At 36.2% G+C, this 18,705-nt stretch overlaps 1 protein-coding gene across 4 annotated transcripts in view; it reads left to right on the top strand.

Annotated features, from left to right (window-relative positions):
• The window catches only part of FBXL17 (F-box and leucine rich repeat protein 17), a 497,923-nt gene that overhangs the window by 167,295 nt on the left and 311,923 nt on the right, over positions 1–18,705 (top strand). For all 4 annotated transcript variants that reach the window (XM_045034518.1, XM_023258890.2, XM_003981190.5 and 1 more), the window contains one exon: positions 13,177–13,307. In XM_045034518.1, the coding sequence (XP_044890453.1) occupies positions 13,177–13,307 (131 nt within the window). The remainder of the gene's footprint in view (positions 1–13,176; positions 13,308–18,705) is intronic.

The following is an 18,705-nucleotide window of genomic DNA, read 5'->3' as shown; positions in this document are numbered from 1 at the left end:
AACCCTGGTTGGTGGCCCCACTGGTGGTTATTCTGGACACCAGCGTTTTTTTAGTTCACACTCCCTGAAACAGTACCTGGTCACAGAATAGGAAGAATCATTTCTGAAATTAAGATTTAAGCACTTTTCCCTCTGAGCTGTGGCTTTAGGCTGAGGCCCAGAAATGAGAGTGTAAGGCTATGAGATTTTCGATGTGAAGGTGAGTCCCAGTTGCATATTCTAAATTGGGAAGAAAGAAAAAAACAGACATTTTATTTTACAGAGTAGGTACAACATTTCGGTAACATTTCTGGAATGCCAAAAAAATATATATGTCAGAATACTTTTTTAAGTTAAAAAGCATTAATGGCATCCTTTTGTTTTTCAGCTGCATACATTTAAAAATAAAGACTGGAATGATAAGACTTTTGCCTGAGTAGCATGTGATCAAGAGGTCAACGTACAGGTCGCTTGGCTTGGATATGACAAGCTTTTGTCCTGGGCTAAGTTTCATTTATTTTCCTACTTTAAAAAATTAGGTCATGAAACTTTTATTTGGAAGGTACCTCCCAAACTTCTGACACACTGAAGTGTGGTATATGATGCCAGTCACTGAGATAGGTTCCAAATTCCATGGACTGTCTTTTGTTTTTATAATAGATCTCGGACCTTGTTGCAAAGAAATGAAGGACAAGTACCCAACCAGTCCAGTTAGATGAAATAATCTCTCCTTGTTTGCATTCACATTTGACTTAATTTGCCCTTAGTTTATTTAAGCTTTGATTTTTTTTTTCCTATGTGAGTGAAACAGTGTGAACATTTTATTTTTTTAATTGAGGAGAAGTTCTGTTTCTTAGCTCCTGCTGGGTAAAAAAGTGACAGGGCTGCTTAGTGCTGCTAACTTTAAGTGCTGTTTGTAGTTTGTTATGAGCTCCAGAAATCTTATGTGGAGAAAAGAAAGGGATCTAGTGGAAAGAAAAGTCCTAGAAAAAAGTCAATTAGAGACTGCTGCCTGCCAGAGTACAAGATGAGGAGCAGAGCATCCATTCTGAATTGGTACACCAAGACGCAGAAATCCAATTAACAAATTCACATTTCTGCAGCAGAAGACAGTGATTACAATTTTGGTGAATTCTTCAGAATTCCTGCCACACACATCAAAATGCTGACAATTTACAGAGGCTTGAAAAAAAGAAAAACTGTTCTTCACTTTAAAAACAAATATGTAAATAGAGAACTGATTGTGCTTCTTGTTCTAAATGACCTTTAATTGTGTGGAATGAGATTTTTTTTTATTATTTAATACTTACATCTTAGTGAACTTTATGTTCACTAATGTTCAAAAATATCACTTTTAAAAACACGTAGCTTCAGAGCCTTAGATCCTGCATTTGATAGAGTTAGAGGGACAGATACCTGATTTCTGGAAATGTAAATAAATGAAAATATCTTTAAAGTTTTGACCCTAATTTCAGATTTACTCAGTCAGCAAGAGCATTTAATGAATTGAGTTTGATGCACCTAATACCGTGTAAGGCACTGGTGACATGAAGGTGAATAGCCATGGCCCTGACCTATAGTAACTTGCCTTTGACTCTAGTGGGAGGAACACTTACTAGATCAAACTGTAGAGCAGCGTGTTGAAGGCCCTGGTGGGAGAATGACCACCATCAGTGGGTGTACGTAGGGCAGTCTCTGACTCTGACAGTGGGCATCCCAGATGATTTTACAGAGGATGTGCCCTGGAGCTGTGAAGGCTGAATTATGCTTTGATGGGAAATGAAGCCAGCCTGTCACTGCCCCAAGGTGGCTCAGGATACTATTGCTGTTAATGCATTTAAAAATTTTTTTAGAATCAGATTAGCCGACTATGTATTATATTCTATTACTATGCTTATGTATGCTTGGATATTAATTTAATCAATCAATTAATTTTTTTTTCCCTCACTGTTAATTGTACCCTACTATCATTGTATCTGGCTAACCCAACGAATTTAATCAATTGTAAGTGCCATTTGTGTGCTGATGACTTCCAAATTTTCTTGACATCTTTTCTTGGCCATCTAATGGGCATCTTAGACAGAGCATATTCAAAATCAAACTCTTTTCCTATCCGCTACCAAACCATCTTAGTTAATTGGAGCAATACCTTCCAGGAGCTCAAATCAAAAACCTTAGAATCGTCCTTGATTCTTCTTTTTTTCTCATGCTCCATAATCCATTTGTCAAAAAATTCTGTTGATTCTTCTTTCAAATATATCCAGAATCTGATATTCATACCACCTCTAGCTGCTATCACTGTGGACCAAGTCAGATATTGATTGACTACATTAATTCAGTATAGTCTCTCTCTGCTTCTACCTTTGCTTCTCTTATAGACTCACGCAGAAGCTAGAAGATCATTTAAAAATGTAAGTTAGATCATGTCATACTCCTACACAAAACCCTCCAGTGGCTTCCCAAATTCCTCAGAGCAAAAGCTAAAATCCTTACCTTGTCCTACAAGGTTTCATACAGTCTGCCTGTCTTCACTCACCTCTTTGGCTATGTCTGCTGTTAGTTTTCTTTCTGTTCATTCTGCTGCAATACCTCTGGCTCCCCATTCCAAAATGCTCCTCCTGTTCCCATCCTAGGGTCTTCGCACTAAGTCTGGGCCCAGACATCAACATGTTTTGTGTGCTTCCTCGCCTCCTTCAAATCTGTGCTCAATGATCATCTTTTCAATGAGATCATCTTTGACTGCCTATTTAAAATCATACCCCATCTCATCCCTTCCCTCCACTGTTTTCCATCTGCCTTGCCTTGTTTTATTTTTTTTCTATAGTACTTTTTTTTATATAGGACTTTTAACATACTATATAATTTACTTACTTATTTATTTTTCTCCTCACTTTTTTCCAAGTAGGAATATAAGCACCCTATGGATAGGGTTTTTTTGTCTGCTGTGTTCACTGTTGTATTTTTAGCAACTAGAATAGTGTCTGGTCCATGATAGGTGCCCAATAAATAGTTATTGATCATATGAATAATATCTTATGCATTCTTTTTTTAAAATTTTTTAATGTTTATTTTTGAGAGAGAGAGAGAGAGAGAGCATGAGCGGGGGAGGAGCAGAAAGAGAGGGAGACACAGAATCTGAAGCAGGCTCCAGGCTCCAAGCTGTCAGCACAGAGCCCAACGCGGGGATTGAACACATAAACGGTGAGATCATGACCTGAGCCGAGGTTGGACGCTTAACCGACTGAGCCACCCAGGTGCCCCTCTTCTGCATTCTTTATTTGAGTGATTGAAGAGGCTGAGCTTTATGAATTAGTTTTACACTTTCAGGATTTAAACCTCAATAGCTCTGTATTAGAGAAGTGGTTCCCAATTTAGGCTGCGGTCAGCTGGGTATCTTTTTCAGAAATACTAATGACTGGCCTTACCTCAAGTCAGTGAATCAGAATGCCTAAGGATGGGGCCTCGTTATCAGTATTTTTTTAGAAGTTCCCCATGTGATCCTAATGTGCAGCCAAGTTAGAGTCAGGTGTTGAGGAGACATTTAAGTAAGTATGCACAAATGAATGAAAATTCACAACTATCCAGATATGGACCTGCTCAAGCATTAAGACTGGATGGCAAGTGTTTGGGGTGAAAGATTGTTCCTGAGCAGAAGAGCCTGGGAAGGGCTGGTTGAGTAGGAGGGCAGGTGGAGGGGAGGTGAAAGAGTTGGGAAAGACAAAGAGGGGTCTCCCAGGTACTTGTAGCAGGAAGGGAAGGTTGGACCCTGGTCCCTTGGCAGCTGCTGCCAATTGATGGTTCCTGTCTAAAGGGCATAGTTAATATTGGAGACTGTCTGGTTAATAATTTGTGTTAGGCAAGTAGATTGTATTTCCAATACTCACTAATTTTTACTCTCTCTAAAGTAATTGAGAAGGTTTTGTGGAGAAGTTGAGGTAGGAACTAGGCAGTTGAATAAGTGGCAGGGAGAGAAGAAGACACACTTCCAAGTTATCTGCATAAAAAGAGTGAAGTGAGAGCAATTTTAAAGTAATGAGCACAGCTCTTTGAGTACATTGAGACTAGCCTCTCAAAATTTGGGGAAAGAGATTTCAGCCAGCTTAACAGATTTCAGAAAATGGCAGTAATAGTGAAGGGCTTTGATAGGCAAGTTCTGGGGTTCTTTTTTGCAGTTGAAATATTTTTGTTTCCTAAAAGTTTCAGAGAAGGTGAGAGATATGGTCAGAGTTATTTAAGGAAGATTAATCTGGCTGGTGATGTGCCAATAAGGAGTTAGAAGGTACAGCTCTGAGACACAGTGCAGTAAAGTGTGCTAGAAAGCAAAACAGGATGTGAATAAAATGGCAAAAAATGTCAGATCTAGTAGGAGAATGGCAGGGTGAAACAGACCTTGGATTTGGAAATAATGCAAAGAAACAGCAGCCCAGTGTGATTAAGAAGGCAGTGGATGGAAGGAATACATAAAGTGTCAGAGAATTAACATAGTAGCTACTGTGTATGTGACAGCATTCAATACCCTGAAAGTCCGGTTTTCGTGGTTAGATTTAGAAATTTTTATTGTCTATGCCAGGATCTCAGGCTGTTTAAATGCTTTCAGTTACATCCTGAGGTTCTTGGTTCTGTGAGGTGCTGGGAAGGTTTCACCTGATTTCCTAAATGTAGCTTATCTAGCTTTTATTACCATTTCTATACTTGAGTGCAAGCCTTAACCAAGCTGAGATTCAGAGCTAGTTGATGAGCAGAAGGGATGCCGCTCATTCTCTCTTGTCCAACCAAATCCTCTAAATGTAGATATCAGACCCTGTCAAGATGTAGAAGCCATCCTATGCTCAGGGACAGAAATTCCCTCTCTGCCCCTTTCCTTCCCATTCCCAGCAGTCTTAATTTTTCCCCTCCCCCCGCTTTTTTTCCTGTTTTTCCCATGCAAGACCTGTGCTACAACACCTTTCCTTTATTTCTTGTGTCTCCCTCCCTGTCGCTAATAGGAGACTCTTCCCCAGAGAAACTGTCTTTCTCTGATCCTTCTGTCTCCCTGTGCCTCTGCTCTCTCCCATGACCTCCATCTTGGCAGATGAGTATGTGGTGCTGATCTGCAGCCCCAGTAACCCTGATATCACAAGGCAGCCTGTCTTAACCCTTGACTTTGCTCCCTAAAGATTATGACTGATTGCTTTGAAACCCAGTCCCAATAAAACCAACATCTGCAGGGCTGGTAAGAAGTAATTTAGGACTGGTTGGCCTTTGAACATATTAAACTATGCAGAAGTCTTTATTCTTTTTAAAAATTATTACCTCCAACTGGCTTCATCTGAATTATCCTTGTTAGCCTGAATTGATGGAACATCCCTGCTGCCGCTGCCAACGTCCCATGAGTCCTCTTATGTTGGTTCATCCACCATAGTCAATTTGCACAATTGAGGATTTTGTTTAATTTTTTTACTTTTCCAGAGTCTTACGAGAACTTGGAAGCCATTTGAGGTCTTTTTATAAACCTTCAAGACTGTTTCCTAGGTAACATTTTAGTGTCTCATTTTATACTTAAGTACATACATGGCCATTCCAATCATTGACTAATTTTAGTCTTTAACCTAAATTAGTTACAAGTAATATTTTTTCTAAATAAAAGCAAAATTAAACTGAAAGTTGATTACCTGTAGTCTACATTCTGACTTGGGCTTCTCTTAAAATACCTTACTACATGTTTAAGAATTGGAGTGACGTGTTTAGAAGATATTGGTTGTAAACTTTGTTTATTCAGATCCTCAGTGATTTGTGTAACCCAGCTACCAGTGAATTTATAAGGAAAGTAAGTTTAATTAAAATGCCAGTTTCCTAAATGTAATTATTTGTTTTATACTATGAAGGATTATTTTAGGTAGCTTTTTATGAAACACTTGAGGGCACTATTATGAAATTCCCATAGCAAGGGAAGGAATGTGATAAATTTGACAGAGCTGTTTGTGGAGTTTTCAATAAAAAGTCCTCAGTACGTGTCTTGTAATAATGCTGGTTTCCAGGAATTAGCCTTCTGAAACTGCCTTTGGATACTGTTGTATTTCATGCTGAACTGGCCAAAATAGTCATAGGGAAGACCACATGAGCATAGTCAATGACTGTCAGCTCATAATAAAATGAGCCTTAATTGGATCTGAGAGTAAAATGCTCTTTTCAAGATCTCAGAATGCTACATGTGATAGCCAAAGTAAACTTGTTTCCCCATGTATGAGTTTGAGCTCCATTGTAAGAGTAAAAAATGTTCCATTCATGGACAATAAACAGGGAGGCATCAGCCACAGGTGGGCCAGTGTCATCATTTGACCTGCCCTGTAGTGAGGAATGGTCCTGGATGCAGGATTTCTAAAGGCTAAAGAATCAACCAACTAAAATTAGAGGTTTTATTACATAGAGATAGTTTTTGGAATTGTTACTTCTTTCTATTCCATTAATTTTAGAAGATATCTTTGGATTTTCTTAAGTCTATAAAATAATTTAGATTTGCTAACATCTCTCTCCCTGTTATCTGTTCCTTAATAAGTTATTCAAACCTGTTTGGTCCTCAGTTATGTTTCGTAATGTGAGGGGACTGAACTGCACAAACAGCTTTAAATTTTCTTCTTTACACAACTTTATTACAGCCTCCTTCTATGTCCTGGTTGATGAAGTGATTTTTCTTTTGTATCTTGGCCAAATGTACCTAACATACATAGTTCACCTTTTTAACCATTCTTAAGCGTACACTTCTGTGGTACCAAGTACATTCACACTGTTCTGTTATGATAAAGATAATTTACAGCGAAGGAACCTAAGAGATATGTAAGAATTCACATAGAAACTTTGTCCCAGAAGCTGTGGTAGACTCCAAAATATACATGTGTAGGAAATATTTATGTGACTGGGTAAAAATTTTATGAATTTGTGTCTTCCTAGGGACTATAATAAAGAATAATTGGAAATAAAGTGATGCTGTATATGTATTATACATGGCTATATTTAATAGTTCACATATGCATATGGTTACACATAGCAAAATTCATCCTTAACACTCAGGTTTAATAGTCATGCTTCAAAGTATTTTCTAGCATCTCTCTGGGTCCATTTTGTGTATTTCTGATTTTGCTGTGGTACAGATATGTCAGGACATAAGCCCAGCAAGCCATCCAGCACCTGCAATTCAAAGAGGCTATTTGTTTCTTTATGCATTTCCAGAACAGTATATACTTAACAGTAGTACAGACTTTCGGGTGTTCACACCTAAAGGAACTAGGAAAAGAAAAAAGTTCGAAGGTAGTAGAAAGAAGGAAATAATAAAGATTAGAGCAGAGATAAATGGAATAGAGAGTAAAAAAAAAAAAAAAAACCAAAAGAAAATGTCAATGAAACCAACATCTGGTTCATTGAAAAGATAAACACAATCGATGAACTTTTAGTCAGACTCATCAAGAAAAAAAGAGAGGCCTCAAATAATATCAGAAATGAAGAAGGAGAAATAACAACTGACACTATAGAAACATAAAGGAATATAAGAGAATATTATATATAAAAAAACTATATGCCAACAGATATAGAACCTAGACGAAATGGATACATTTCTGGAAACATACAATCCAAAACTGAATCAGGAAGAAGTAGAAAATTTGAATAGACCAATTACTAGTAATGAAGTTGAATCAATAATCAAAAAACTCCCAACAAATAAAAGTCCAGGATCAGGTGGCTTCATAAGGTAAATTCTACCAAACATTTAAAGAAGAGATCTTACCATTTGTGACAACATGGATGGAACTAGAGGGTATAGTGCTGGGTGAAATTAGTCAGAGAAAGACAAATACCATCTGATATCACTTATATGTAGAATCTAAAAACCAAAACAAATGAACAAACAAACAAAAACAAACTCTTAAAAGCAGAGAACAAACAAGTAGTTGCCAAAGGGAAATTGGGCATGTGTTGCGGGGTGGCGATAGTTGAAATAGATAAAGGAGATTAAGAGGTGCAAACTTCTAGATGTAAAATAAATAAGTCATGGAGATGAAAAGTCCGGGAATATAGTCAAAAATAACATAGTGTGGTGACAGATGTTGACTATACTTTTGTCGTGAACCTTGGGTAAAGAATTGTCGAATCAGTATGTCATACACCTAAAACGAATGTAGTATTGTATGTTAATTATAATTCAGTTTAAATATACAAAAACATATCCTGTAAAGAAAACTAACTATAAAAATAATGTGGTTTAAGACAATGGTTCTTTTTTATATAGGAAATACAAGTATAGGATACATTACTAAGAGGAGCTTTAATAATAAGAGTATCAAATGTAACAGTGACTAATCCTTGATATGTACAAGTTCATCTTTGCTTAACTGAGAACAAGAGAACTTGACCAAAGAAACAATTAGCTACTTTTTTTAGTCCCAGTACAAATTCTTGTGAAAAATAAAAGATTTGTGAAAGTAAAAAGACAGGTCCTTACACTATTAAGATATTTATAGGAAATGTGACTGTTTACAAAATACAAATTGAGGGGGCACCTGGGTGGCTCAGTCAGTTGAGTGTCTGACCAGCTCAGGTCATGATCTCGTGGTTCATGAGTTATGGGGCTCACTGCTGTTGGTCTTTCAACCAGAGCTCAGTTCGGATCCTCTGTACTCCCCTCTTTCTTCCTTCCCTTACTTGCACTCTCTCTCCCAAAAAAATAAACAAAAAATTTAAAGAAATACAAATTGAGTAAAACCCAGGGGATATGCAAACATTTTCATGAAGCAATTCTAATAAATTCATCTTTCCGTGAGTGAGGATTGGTTTGAAGAATTTAACAAGACCTCCCCTCACTACAGTATGGAGCTAACAGGAGTGGCCAATTCGAGTTGCCTATTTTCCCAGGAAGTACTTTCTTGGCCTTTGAAGATACACCTAGAGGAGAAGGCTGAATGTACCACGCATCTCCTTCTATGCCTTTGTGAGCATATACATCTAAAGGAGAGAAGTGGGCCTCAGTGTTTAAGGTGGTTAAAGATATTACCCTTGTCTTAAGAGAAACTTGGCTTCTTTTCAAAGATAGAGAACCCTGAAGCTGTTCTGTATTAATTTTCTATTGCTGCATAACAAATTAACACCAATTTAGAACCTAAAACAATGCACATTTCCAAGGGTCAGGAGTCTAGACACTCCAATGTGGCCTTTTTTACAGTGTTCACAAGGCCATAATCAAGGTCTCAACTGGGGATGCATTTCTTCCTAGAACTTAGATCCTCTTACAAGCTCATGTAGTTGTTGGCAGAATTCAGTTCCCTATAGTTGTAGTAATGAGGTCCCCATCATCTTGCTGGCCTTCATGCAAGTATTTCTCTCAGTTCCTATAGGCTTCTTGCAGTTCCTCTCACAATATGGCTGAGTAATGAATGCTTCAAGACCAGCAGGAGAATGTCTCTGACCTCTAGACCATTAGTGTAGACCCTGACTAGGTCAGCCCCATCCAGGATATGGTCTTTTTTGATTAATTCAGTGTCAACTGGTCAGGCATCTTAATTACTGATGCAAAATCCCTTCAGCTTCACCTTATAAGGAAGATACCCCCATTATATTCACAGATCCTATTCACACACAGGGTCAGAATTATACCAGGGCCTAGATCATTGGGTTATTTTAGCATTCTGCCTACCATACTTGTTTATTTTCTCACTGTGTTTCTCAGGGTCAGGAGGTAGGGGCAAGATCTTTGCTCTCAGCTGCTTTCAGATTATCAATCTTCTACCCTCATGAACAATAATAACAATAAATATAATTAATAAAACACTGAGACTTTGAAACCTGTGCCATTTGGTGTTTGTTGTCTCCCATTTTACTGCCATCTTTTATACTCCTGGCATCTCCTGCTCTTTCATAGAGATATTGGATGCCAAAGATTTCGGCACTTGACTCACAGCCTTCCATTTTGTTCCATGCCCAACTGTTACTCTGAATGACTTCAGTTTCTGTGCCCATCACATAGAGATATGTCAGAAAGAAAACATAATAAGGAACATGTGTATTAGCCCTTTGATTCCTTATTAGAATTTTAGTAATATCAGAAAGACTATAAAAACTTTGGGGATGCCTGCATGGCTCAGTCACTTGAGCGTCTGACTTTTGATTTCAACTCAGGTGATGGTTCAAGCACCATATCAGGCTCTGCGCGAACAGGATGGAGCCTACTTGGGATTGTTTCTCCTTCTTCCTCTGCTCCTCCCCCATCTTAAAAATTAATAAACTTTTTTTTTAACTTAAAAAAACATACTTTGCTGTTTATTTTGTATTTTTTGTATTTGTTTTTTGTTCCTGTAGATACTTCGAAAAGTTTTGATCATTGTTGTTTTATTTAATGCCAGTCCGCCTTATATATAAGGGGTAAAGGATAAGGATCAGGAGTCACGTTTGAGGCAGAATGTTAGAGCCTGAGCAGCTCATCTCTGGGCCCTGGGCTTGGTATTGATTCTCGTCATCAGAGAGAGGAATGAGGAGAACCTTGGGGAAGGCGAAACAGGGAGGCTGCCCTGATTCTGACTGGTGAGCTATCTGGAGCTACTGAAGTGGTTAGAACAGTCTGTTTTATTTTAACAAAGTGAGTGCATTCCCTGTGTACTTTGGTTGCCAAGTACCGATCATATTCTGTTGTTGGTAAGGCTCTGAGACCATGGTAACTTGAGTAGGAACTTTGTTAGAACCCATTCCTCCCTCCCTCCCTCCCTCCCTCCCTCCCTCTCTCTCTCTCTCTCTCTCTCTCTCTCTCTTTCTTTCTTTCTTTCTTTCTTTCTTTCTTTCTTTCTTTCTTTCTTTCTTTCTTTCTAAATGTTTATTTATTTCAAGAGAAAGGGCAGTGAGGGGCAGAGAGAATGGGAGAGAGAGAATTCCAAGCAGGTTCCGCTCTGCCAGCTCAGAGCCCGATGCAGCTCAGAGCCCACGAACTGTGAGATCATGACCAGAGCCAAAATCAAGAGTCAGATGCTTAACCAGCCGAGCTGCCCAGGTGCCCCTGAATCCATTTCTTCTTTCCTGGTTCTGCCTCCATTCTGGAGTGTTGTCCTGAGTCTCACTTTGGATTGGTGGCTTTGATTATCTGACCCTATAGGCTGATTATAGAGACATTTTCCTAAATCTTTTTTATGAATCTTCAGAATGCAGCCCTTAGTGTACAGAAGCTTGCTGTCTCAATTAGAAAGAATGTACCTACTGTTGTGGACATTTTCATATTTCCTCTCTCTTAGCTATCTCTGTTTCTTTCCTCAGTTCTGCAGCATATATCAGGGAGCAGTGAGTAGTTGCTCTGTGTGAACCTTCTCTGTGTCACTACTTCCTTTGTGAGCTGAGGTGGAAAAGAGGGTTTGAGTGCTGCCTAGTGGACTCAGTTCTGTAGAGCTGCTCTGCCCAGCATTGTAGCCACTAGCCACATACATATATAAAAAGTAAATGTAAATTAAACAAAATTAAATAAGATAAAAATTCAGGTCCTCCCTCACATTGGTGAAATTTTAAGTGCTCAGTAGCTGCATGTGACTATGGTTACCATATTGGGCAGCAACGATATAGCATATCTCCATCATCAGAAAGTTCTCTGGGACCATGCTGTTTCAGAGCATTTCTTTCCCTGTAGCCTGACAACAGTGGAGATTCCAGTGTCTTACGTTGTCTTGGGATTGAAGCTCAATGAACCTTTGGGTGGAACTTGACTGTCTCATTCCTCTGAGGCCTTTGGGTTGGGTTACACCTGCAGGTCAGCTTCCTGCAGGACTAACCTGATCCCTTTACAGAAGGATTTGTAAAGAGAAGACTGGCCAGTTCTGGGAAAGCTCCCTCACAGTGCTAGAAATGCCCTATACTCATTTTCTACTGCTGACATAAAAATTACCGCACACTGAATAGCATAAAATAGCACAAATGTACTATCCCATAGCTGCATAAGTCAGAAGTACAACATGGGTCTCACCAGGCTAAAATCAAGGTGTTGGCTGGATTGTGTTCCCTTCTAGCAGCTTAAGGGGATGGATGATCTGTTTTCTTGCTCCTTCAGGTTTTTGATGGAATTCAGTTAAGGTTGTAGATCTGAAGTCCCTATTTCTTACTGGCTTTCAGCTCAGGGCTGTTCCAGTTTCTAGAGGATGCCCACAATCCTTAGCTCCTAGTTCTCTTTCTCCATACTCAAAGCCAATAAAGGCATGTTGAATCCCTTTCACAATTCTAATGTCTCCTACACCACCTTCCATTACATCTCTCTGACTTTAGCTGGGAAAGGTGGTCTGCATATAAAGGCTCATGTAATTAGATTGGGCCTACCCTGTTAATCCAGGATAATCTCTCCATCTCAGAATCCATAACTTTAATCACATCTGCAAAGTCTCATTTGCCAGGTAAGTAACATATTAGGGCTTAGACATATTTGGAAGGGGTGCTACTTGGTTTATCACTTGCATCCAGAATAATTCTTTACGTGTTATTAAGCAAAAATACCTTATTTGATTTGTAGCTTATTTGAAGAGGATGATTTCCATCTTTGTTTAAATGATATTATTAATTTTCTTTGGAGACTAAACATCAGGGGAAGACAAGAAACCTCAGGAAAGGAGGAGAGAAAAGGGAGAAATGGGGAAGGTGACACCTGGAGAAAAATCTTTACTTAAACAGCATTTTATATTGCTTTCCACTTGGTAAAACACACTACACGTAATAGTTCTATTTGGAGTTTATTGATAAAATATCACCAGAGTATCTCCGAATTAACCACTTACTCATATCTCATCTTTTAAAAAGTGCAAAAACCTATACAAAAGTGGTGTTATAATCCTGAAGATAAATATCTGAAATTGAACAATGTTAGAATAATCTTACTAAACTGTAGGTACTTAATGTGATATGTTTAACAGCTTTCCCACGTACTGTGTTGCTATTTTTGATTCTTATGAAATGTCAATAAAATCTATTTGATTTTAATATTTATTGCCATTCATATATATATATATTGCCATTCATATATATATATATACTTCTCCATTCATTTCTAATTTAGTACATAAAATATTATATGAATGAGTTTAACTTGATTAGACTGTTATCTATTTTCAGTATCATACAGTGTGATACTCTGTAATAAACTATATAAATTTTGAGAATGAATGTAGCATTTATCTTTCTCATCTTTCACTTTTTTTTTTTTTATCTCATTAGCTACGAAATCTTTCCAGCTTGGACCTACGTCATATCACTGAACTGGATAATGAAACCGTGATGGAAATTGTCAAGAGGTGCAAAAATCTTAGCTCTCTCAATCTCTGCCTGAACTGGATCATAAATGACAGGTAACCATTGTAACATCTTGAAAACAGTTTTCCAGAGGGAAACGTGTTTTACTGACCAAATACTAATTATCAGTATAACAAGGCATGACAATTTTAAGGAAAATTTAATGTAGCCATGCCTTTTGAAATAGATATGTTTAAGATTTGAAAACCATCTAGACGTATACTTTTAATCCATCCACTGCTTATATTTACAACAAGGTTTTATGCGTTTTGATTCAAATGTTTGCCTAAACAGTTATAACAGCAGTCTATTGAATTTTTCTTTGTCACCCATCCAGGATATATTGTTTGTTACTTTAATATTTTTGCAACTTTTGTGCTTGGTTTACTGTTCACTTATCAAGGAGAATGATTCTAAGAAATGATTTCAAATATTATGCATTCAGGTCCTTTCTCAAGGATGACATTTTGTTCTCTGCATCAATATAATTAGTTTTAAAAATGGAAGTCACGTGATGGACAGTTTAATACATAGTGTCAAAATGTATAAAATGGGTAGTTTTCTTCTTGTAAGCAATGATAAACCCATTTTTCTTTGAACTATTGCATGAAAGAAAATTAGATGGAGGAGCCCTTGAGAGTAGACTTCTTTATAATGAAATCAAATGTGGAGTAGGACTATTCCGCTGCTAATGATTATGTAGGTAGGTTCTGAAATACAGACAAGAGACAAGATGTTGGTCCAGTAACTTTGAGGGATAAATTTTGTTTTTGTTTTTTTTAAAGATAAGCCACCAAAAATATTTTGCTTTCAGAATAGAAAGTACTATTTTAGTTAAAATTAGTACCTATTTAAATTTAAATACTTTTGCATAAATAGGAGCAATGATTTATTAAGTTTGTTTCAGATAATGTTTTAAATCAAAATACTTTTCCCCTCCTCTTTTAATTTTGTACTTAAAATTAAAGTTACATGGACTCCATTTTCCCCCATTATGGTAAGTTCTAGTGACAGTTTTGTAACTTAACCCGCATTATCCTTACAGTTATGTGATAGCCTTTGACTTGACTCTTTCTTAGTAAAATTTTTCTTGAAAAATTTTCTAATCCAGATCACATGGTCATCATTTATAAAAGGTATTTATTGTTTTTGAGTAATAGTTTCCATATAGGGTATATTGAAATCTACAGAAAATTGATAAAAATGTTTTTAAAAAAATTCTTCTTTATAATCAACATTCTTCTACAGTCAATTTTATGACATCTTAAAATAATCTTTTAAGTGTTTCTCATAACATCTAATAAGATAAAGTGCATAAGGAAACATCCTGTGATGTTTTGCCTTAGTTTAATATTGAGATGAACTACTTAGTAATACAAAGAATTAAAAGGAAAAAACTGTTTCTTCAACAAAATGATTATGAAAATGATTTCCTTTTATTCCACAACAATTTTCTGTGTAGCTGACATATGTGGAAGAATCAGTAATTAAAGAATACAGAGGTAAATAAGAAGCAGCCCATGTATAATGTTGTCTTCTAAGTAAACATTTTGCTTAGGTTTATATCATTTAAATAAAGATATTTAGGGATTTCCAATCTTCTGGCTCTTCAAATGCTTATTTAGTCCTAACTGGATATTTACAAATGAGAACATGGGCACCCCTCACTTTGTCTTTCCTTTCCTTTGTTAGGCTCCATCTTTTCAAAGCTCTTGCTATTTCAATAATTTTTTTTCCTACTTAACTGTAATGGTTATTTGGTATTTGATCCTAAATATATGTACTGTAGAGATTTATTTGCAAGGAATGAAAGTGTATTTTTATGTTTTTAATGGAAAAGTTTGGATTAATTGAGAAAACATGCATTTTAATGAGGCTGAGCGGTAGAGTTTTAAAAATCAGACTCTTTTAGGTTTTAATTACACTACTTGCACTTATCCTGTGTACTGTAATAGAAGTTTCAAACATTAAAACCCACTTTGCAGTATCATCTAAATTACTCATCTCATTGTTCTTACCATACTCTATCACTAAGCTAAGTAATATTCGTAATTATATTGGTATAAATCTAGGACTTCTCGTCAGACTTAATTATAATTTCAGCACTTAGCCAAGATGGGTTAGTAACCTTTCATATAGAGGGCAGTGGAATGCACTAATGCATTTAGCCTATCAATTAGCGTCTGTTTTACATTTGTTCATTATTATTATCCTCTAGTAAATCAGGAAGCATTTATTAACCCCCTACTAAATACTTGGTACTGTGTCTCTGACTGTAGGGCACTGAGTCCCTCGTGCTCTCAAAGGTTGCTCTCTTTAGGTGACATAAGACTTAATGAGTGAGATAGATAATAGTGAGCCTTGTAAGGAGAGAAGGGAGGAAAGTAACCTTTACTACCCAGGTAATTGATAGGCACTTTATACATGTTCTCTTTTAATTCTTTCAGATCTTTTGTTTAGTGGAAGGTCATACTATTCCTATTAAATTTAGACCTTTGTATGATTTTTCTTTAGCTTTTCCAGCAGATGTATTTTTCCATCATTGCTGCATTAAAAACTGGGTGAGGACAAATGAGAAAAAGCACATGGTGGCTAATGAGTCAATTTTCCATTTCATAGTTGGGATTCACACACAACTGACATTAATATGTAAATTTCTTAATTTTTAAAAGGACTCTCATCATTTTCTTTTCTTAAAAAAGTATAATAGAAACTTTAGATGTTGTTTTATATGTAGTACATCTGAAAAGGATCTATGTTTAATGCTTCTAGCCTTAAGAAAGGAATCCTTACATGAAGATAAACTTTGATATTCAGAACTTTACACATAAGATTTATCTTGAACTTAAAAATTCTTATCTGTAAGCTTTCTTTTGAAGTTCAAAAACTTAAAATATGTAGTAATTGAAGGTCTTTATTGTTATGCTCTTGGTATCTTTTAGCATTTTTTGGTTCTTCTATCGATGTGTGTGACTAAGACATGCTGTTCTTTATCTTTGTTTTTCTAAAAGCACTTTTTGTGTTTAGAGAGTTAAACAGCATGATATTTTCTTGTATTCAGAAGGATGGTCTAGTAGTCATTTGACATTTACCATTGCTTTTGAACACAAATAAAATCCAAGTGGTTTATGAAAAGAGGACACTATTTCTATCAGTGACTTAAATTAAACGTCTGGTTGTTATATCTACCCTACTCTCTCTGACTCTAAGTTTAGTGAAATGTTTATTTGTATTTGATATAAATCTTTTGTTATTTCACATCCAATTTGGTCTTCTTCATTTTTGTATGTTTGGCACAGAGTCTAAAAGCAGCATGCTTTGGATATAACAAACTGATATGTAAAAAACTGAATGGTTCTGAGCATCTTTAGTGATAGCTTATAATGGCTCTTTTGTTCCTTTTTGCCAAGAAGAATTAAGTGAAATCTACTTGATTTTAATAGATCTTTACAAAAACTATTTAAAATTTTTAAATTGGTTATTAAAGACGTAATAAATCTCCCATTTTCAGTTTTTAACATTAGTCTTGAAAAAAGTTCAATCGCATGATATGTATACCCATTATCAAATATATGATCCACTCATTAACAGTTGACCATGCTTGCTAATGAATTAGGATAACAATATAAGAGAAATGAAAATTTCTCTAGCATCTATCAGCTAAAGTCACAAAACATAATAAATACCAGGTTGGTTGTTAAAGTAAGTTATGTTGCCAACCAGTCGAACTTGCCTAGCTAGCGATTTATGTTTTGAATTTGCAGTTAAAAAAATTGAATGTATTAAATTTGTTGAACATTAGTAACTGAGAACACTTTTTTTAAGGAGTTAATTGTGCTGTGTGAATCTGCTATTCATGTAAAGGAGTTAATTGTGCTGTGTGAATCTTCTATTCATGTCTATTCTATCAGTGGACATTCTAAAATTTGGAGAATTTTAAATCTTAGACTATTGTGACCGATTTCTTTCAAACATAAAATAGCATCTATAATATGTTAACATTTCACTTTATATGTCCTAGTGTTTAGAATAGTAATTATGGATAGTTTCTCTTTAAATGACACTTTTAAATAAGTTGAAGCTGCAAACTGGTGGTCTACAGCTGAGTCCAGTCCATAAAGCTGCTTTGTTTGGCCTATAAAATATTTAAAAAGTTGAACTAGTTGCCAACACTTTAAAAATTGGAATAGTTCACATAAAAATTATGAAGTTGGGCTCTCTGTTGGAAATTTGCAGATCTAGCAACATTGGACTCAGTCTTTCTGGGAAGACAAATAGGGTATTCTCTCTGGCGATTCTCCAGTCCTCCACCATTCCTACCAGGCGTGGTACTTTTGTACTTTTTTTTGTATTATCTGTCTATCCCCAGTCTACAAGCTGAAAATCAAGAATGTAGAGGTTTTTAAAGGGTATTTCTTATTTCAAAACAAATCGTTCTTTTTAAGTACAGTCTGATAAACTATATTAACAGACAATAGAGAGTTAATTGGTCTACTTAAATTAGTTCTTCATTATTTTAGGCATCAGAGCTTTGGCCAAAGGGTAGAAGTTACAGCAAGAGACAGAATTCAGCTTAAAATTAGCTAAACACTTTTAATTTCATCCACTGCCATCCAAAATGGACACTTCCACTCAGTGTTCAAACAAGAGTGTTCTAAAAAAAGTTTCCTGAATTACAAAGAGAGCTGAGCTAGTTTATTAAATTCCCTCCAACTTCAAGGCTGTGATTTAAAGTTACTTATTTTAAAATGAAATGAATTTATTTTCAGTGCTCAGTATTTGAATCTTGATTTCTTTGTTTATAGCATTGAGAAAAATCTTAATACTATTCTTTCTCCTCTTCTTCTGTGGGTAGCCCTGTTTAGTCTTCTAGGTGTACTTAGGTTGAGGTTGTAGAATGACAGATTACTCCACCACCCCTTTGAGGGAGACTGACAGCGCCCTGGCTCATGGAAAACTCAATGAGGCTTTCTATAAAGATTTTTCTAACTCCCTTGATCTTCTCTGGATGTTTATTCTGTTTCTTCTTTCAAATTTCCGTTGATTCAATAAAAAACGGTGACATTTAGAAATAAAGTTCAGAGAGGATTTGAGCAGGTGTTGGTGATATAAACTATTTGCTGAGTGCCCATTGTGTTTTATTTCTAAGAATTGTTTTGTGAGCATATGCTATATATTGTATTTATAAGTGTTCGAGGACTGGGTGGATAATCTACCATCTTCCTGTGAATGTCATGTCACAGTGGACTTAGAATTTTATTTCATTTCAATCCCCTAATATTACTTAATTCTCCTAGAGACTGAGGTTTAAAGATTGCCCAGGGGGGACAAACCTATCCATTAAATCCAGCAGGCATAGTTGAATTTGAGTTTGAGAATATTTTGTTTTCTATTAAAGTTAAGTGGTCTGGAGGAGAGGAATACTTTTCACCTTGGAGTATTGAGTGGTGTGAA

Source organism: Felis catus, chromosome A1 (assembly GCF_018350175.1).
Source record: "Felis catus isolate Fca126 chromosome A1, F.catus_Fca126_mat1.0, whole genome shotgun sequence".
Taxonomy (NCBI): Eukaryota; Metazoa; Chordata; class Mammalia; order Carnivora; family Felidae; genus Felis; species Felis catus.
Note: the sequence above shows the minus strand (reverse complement) of the source record. Positions and strands in the feature narration are given on the sequence as shown.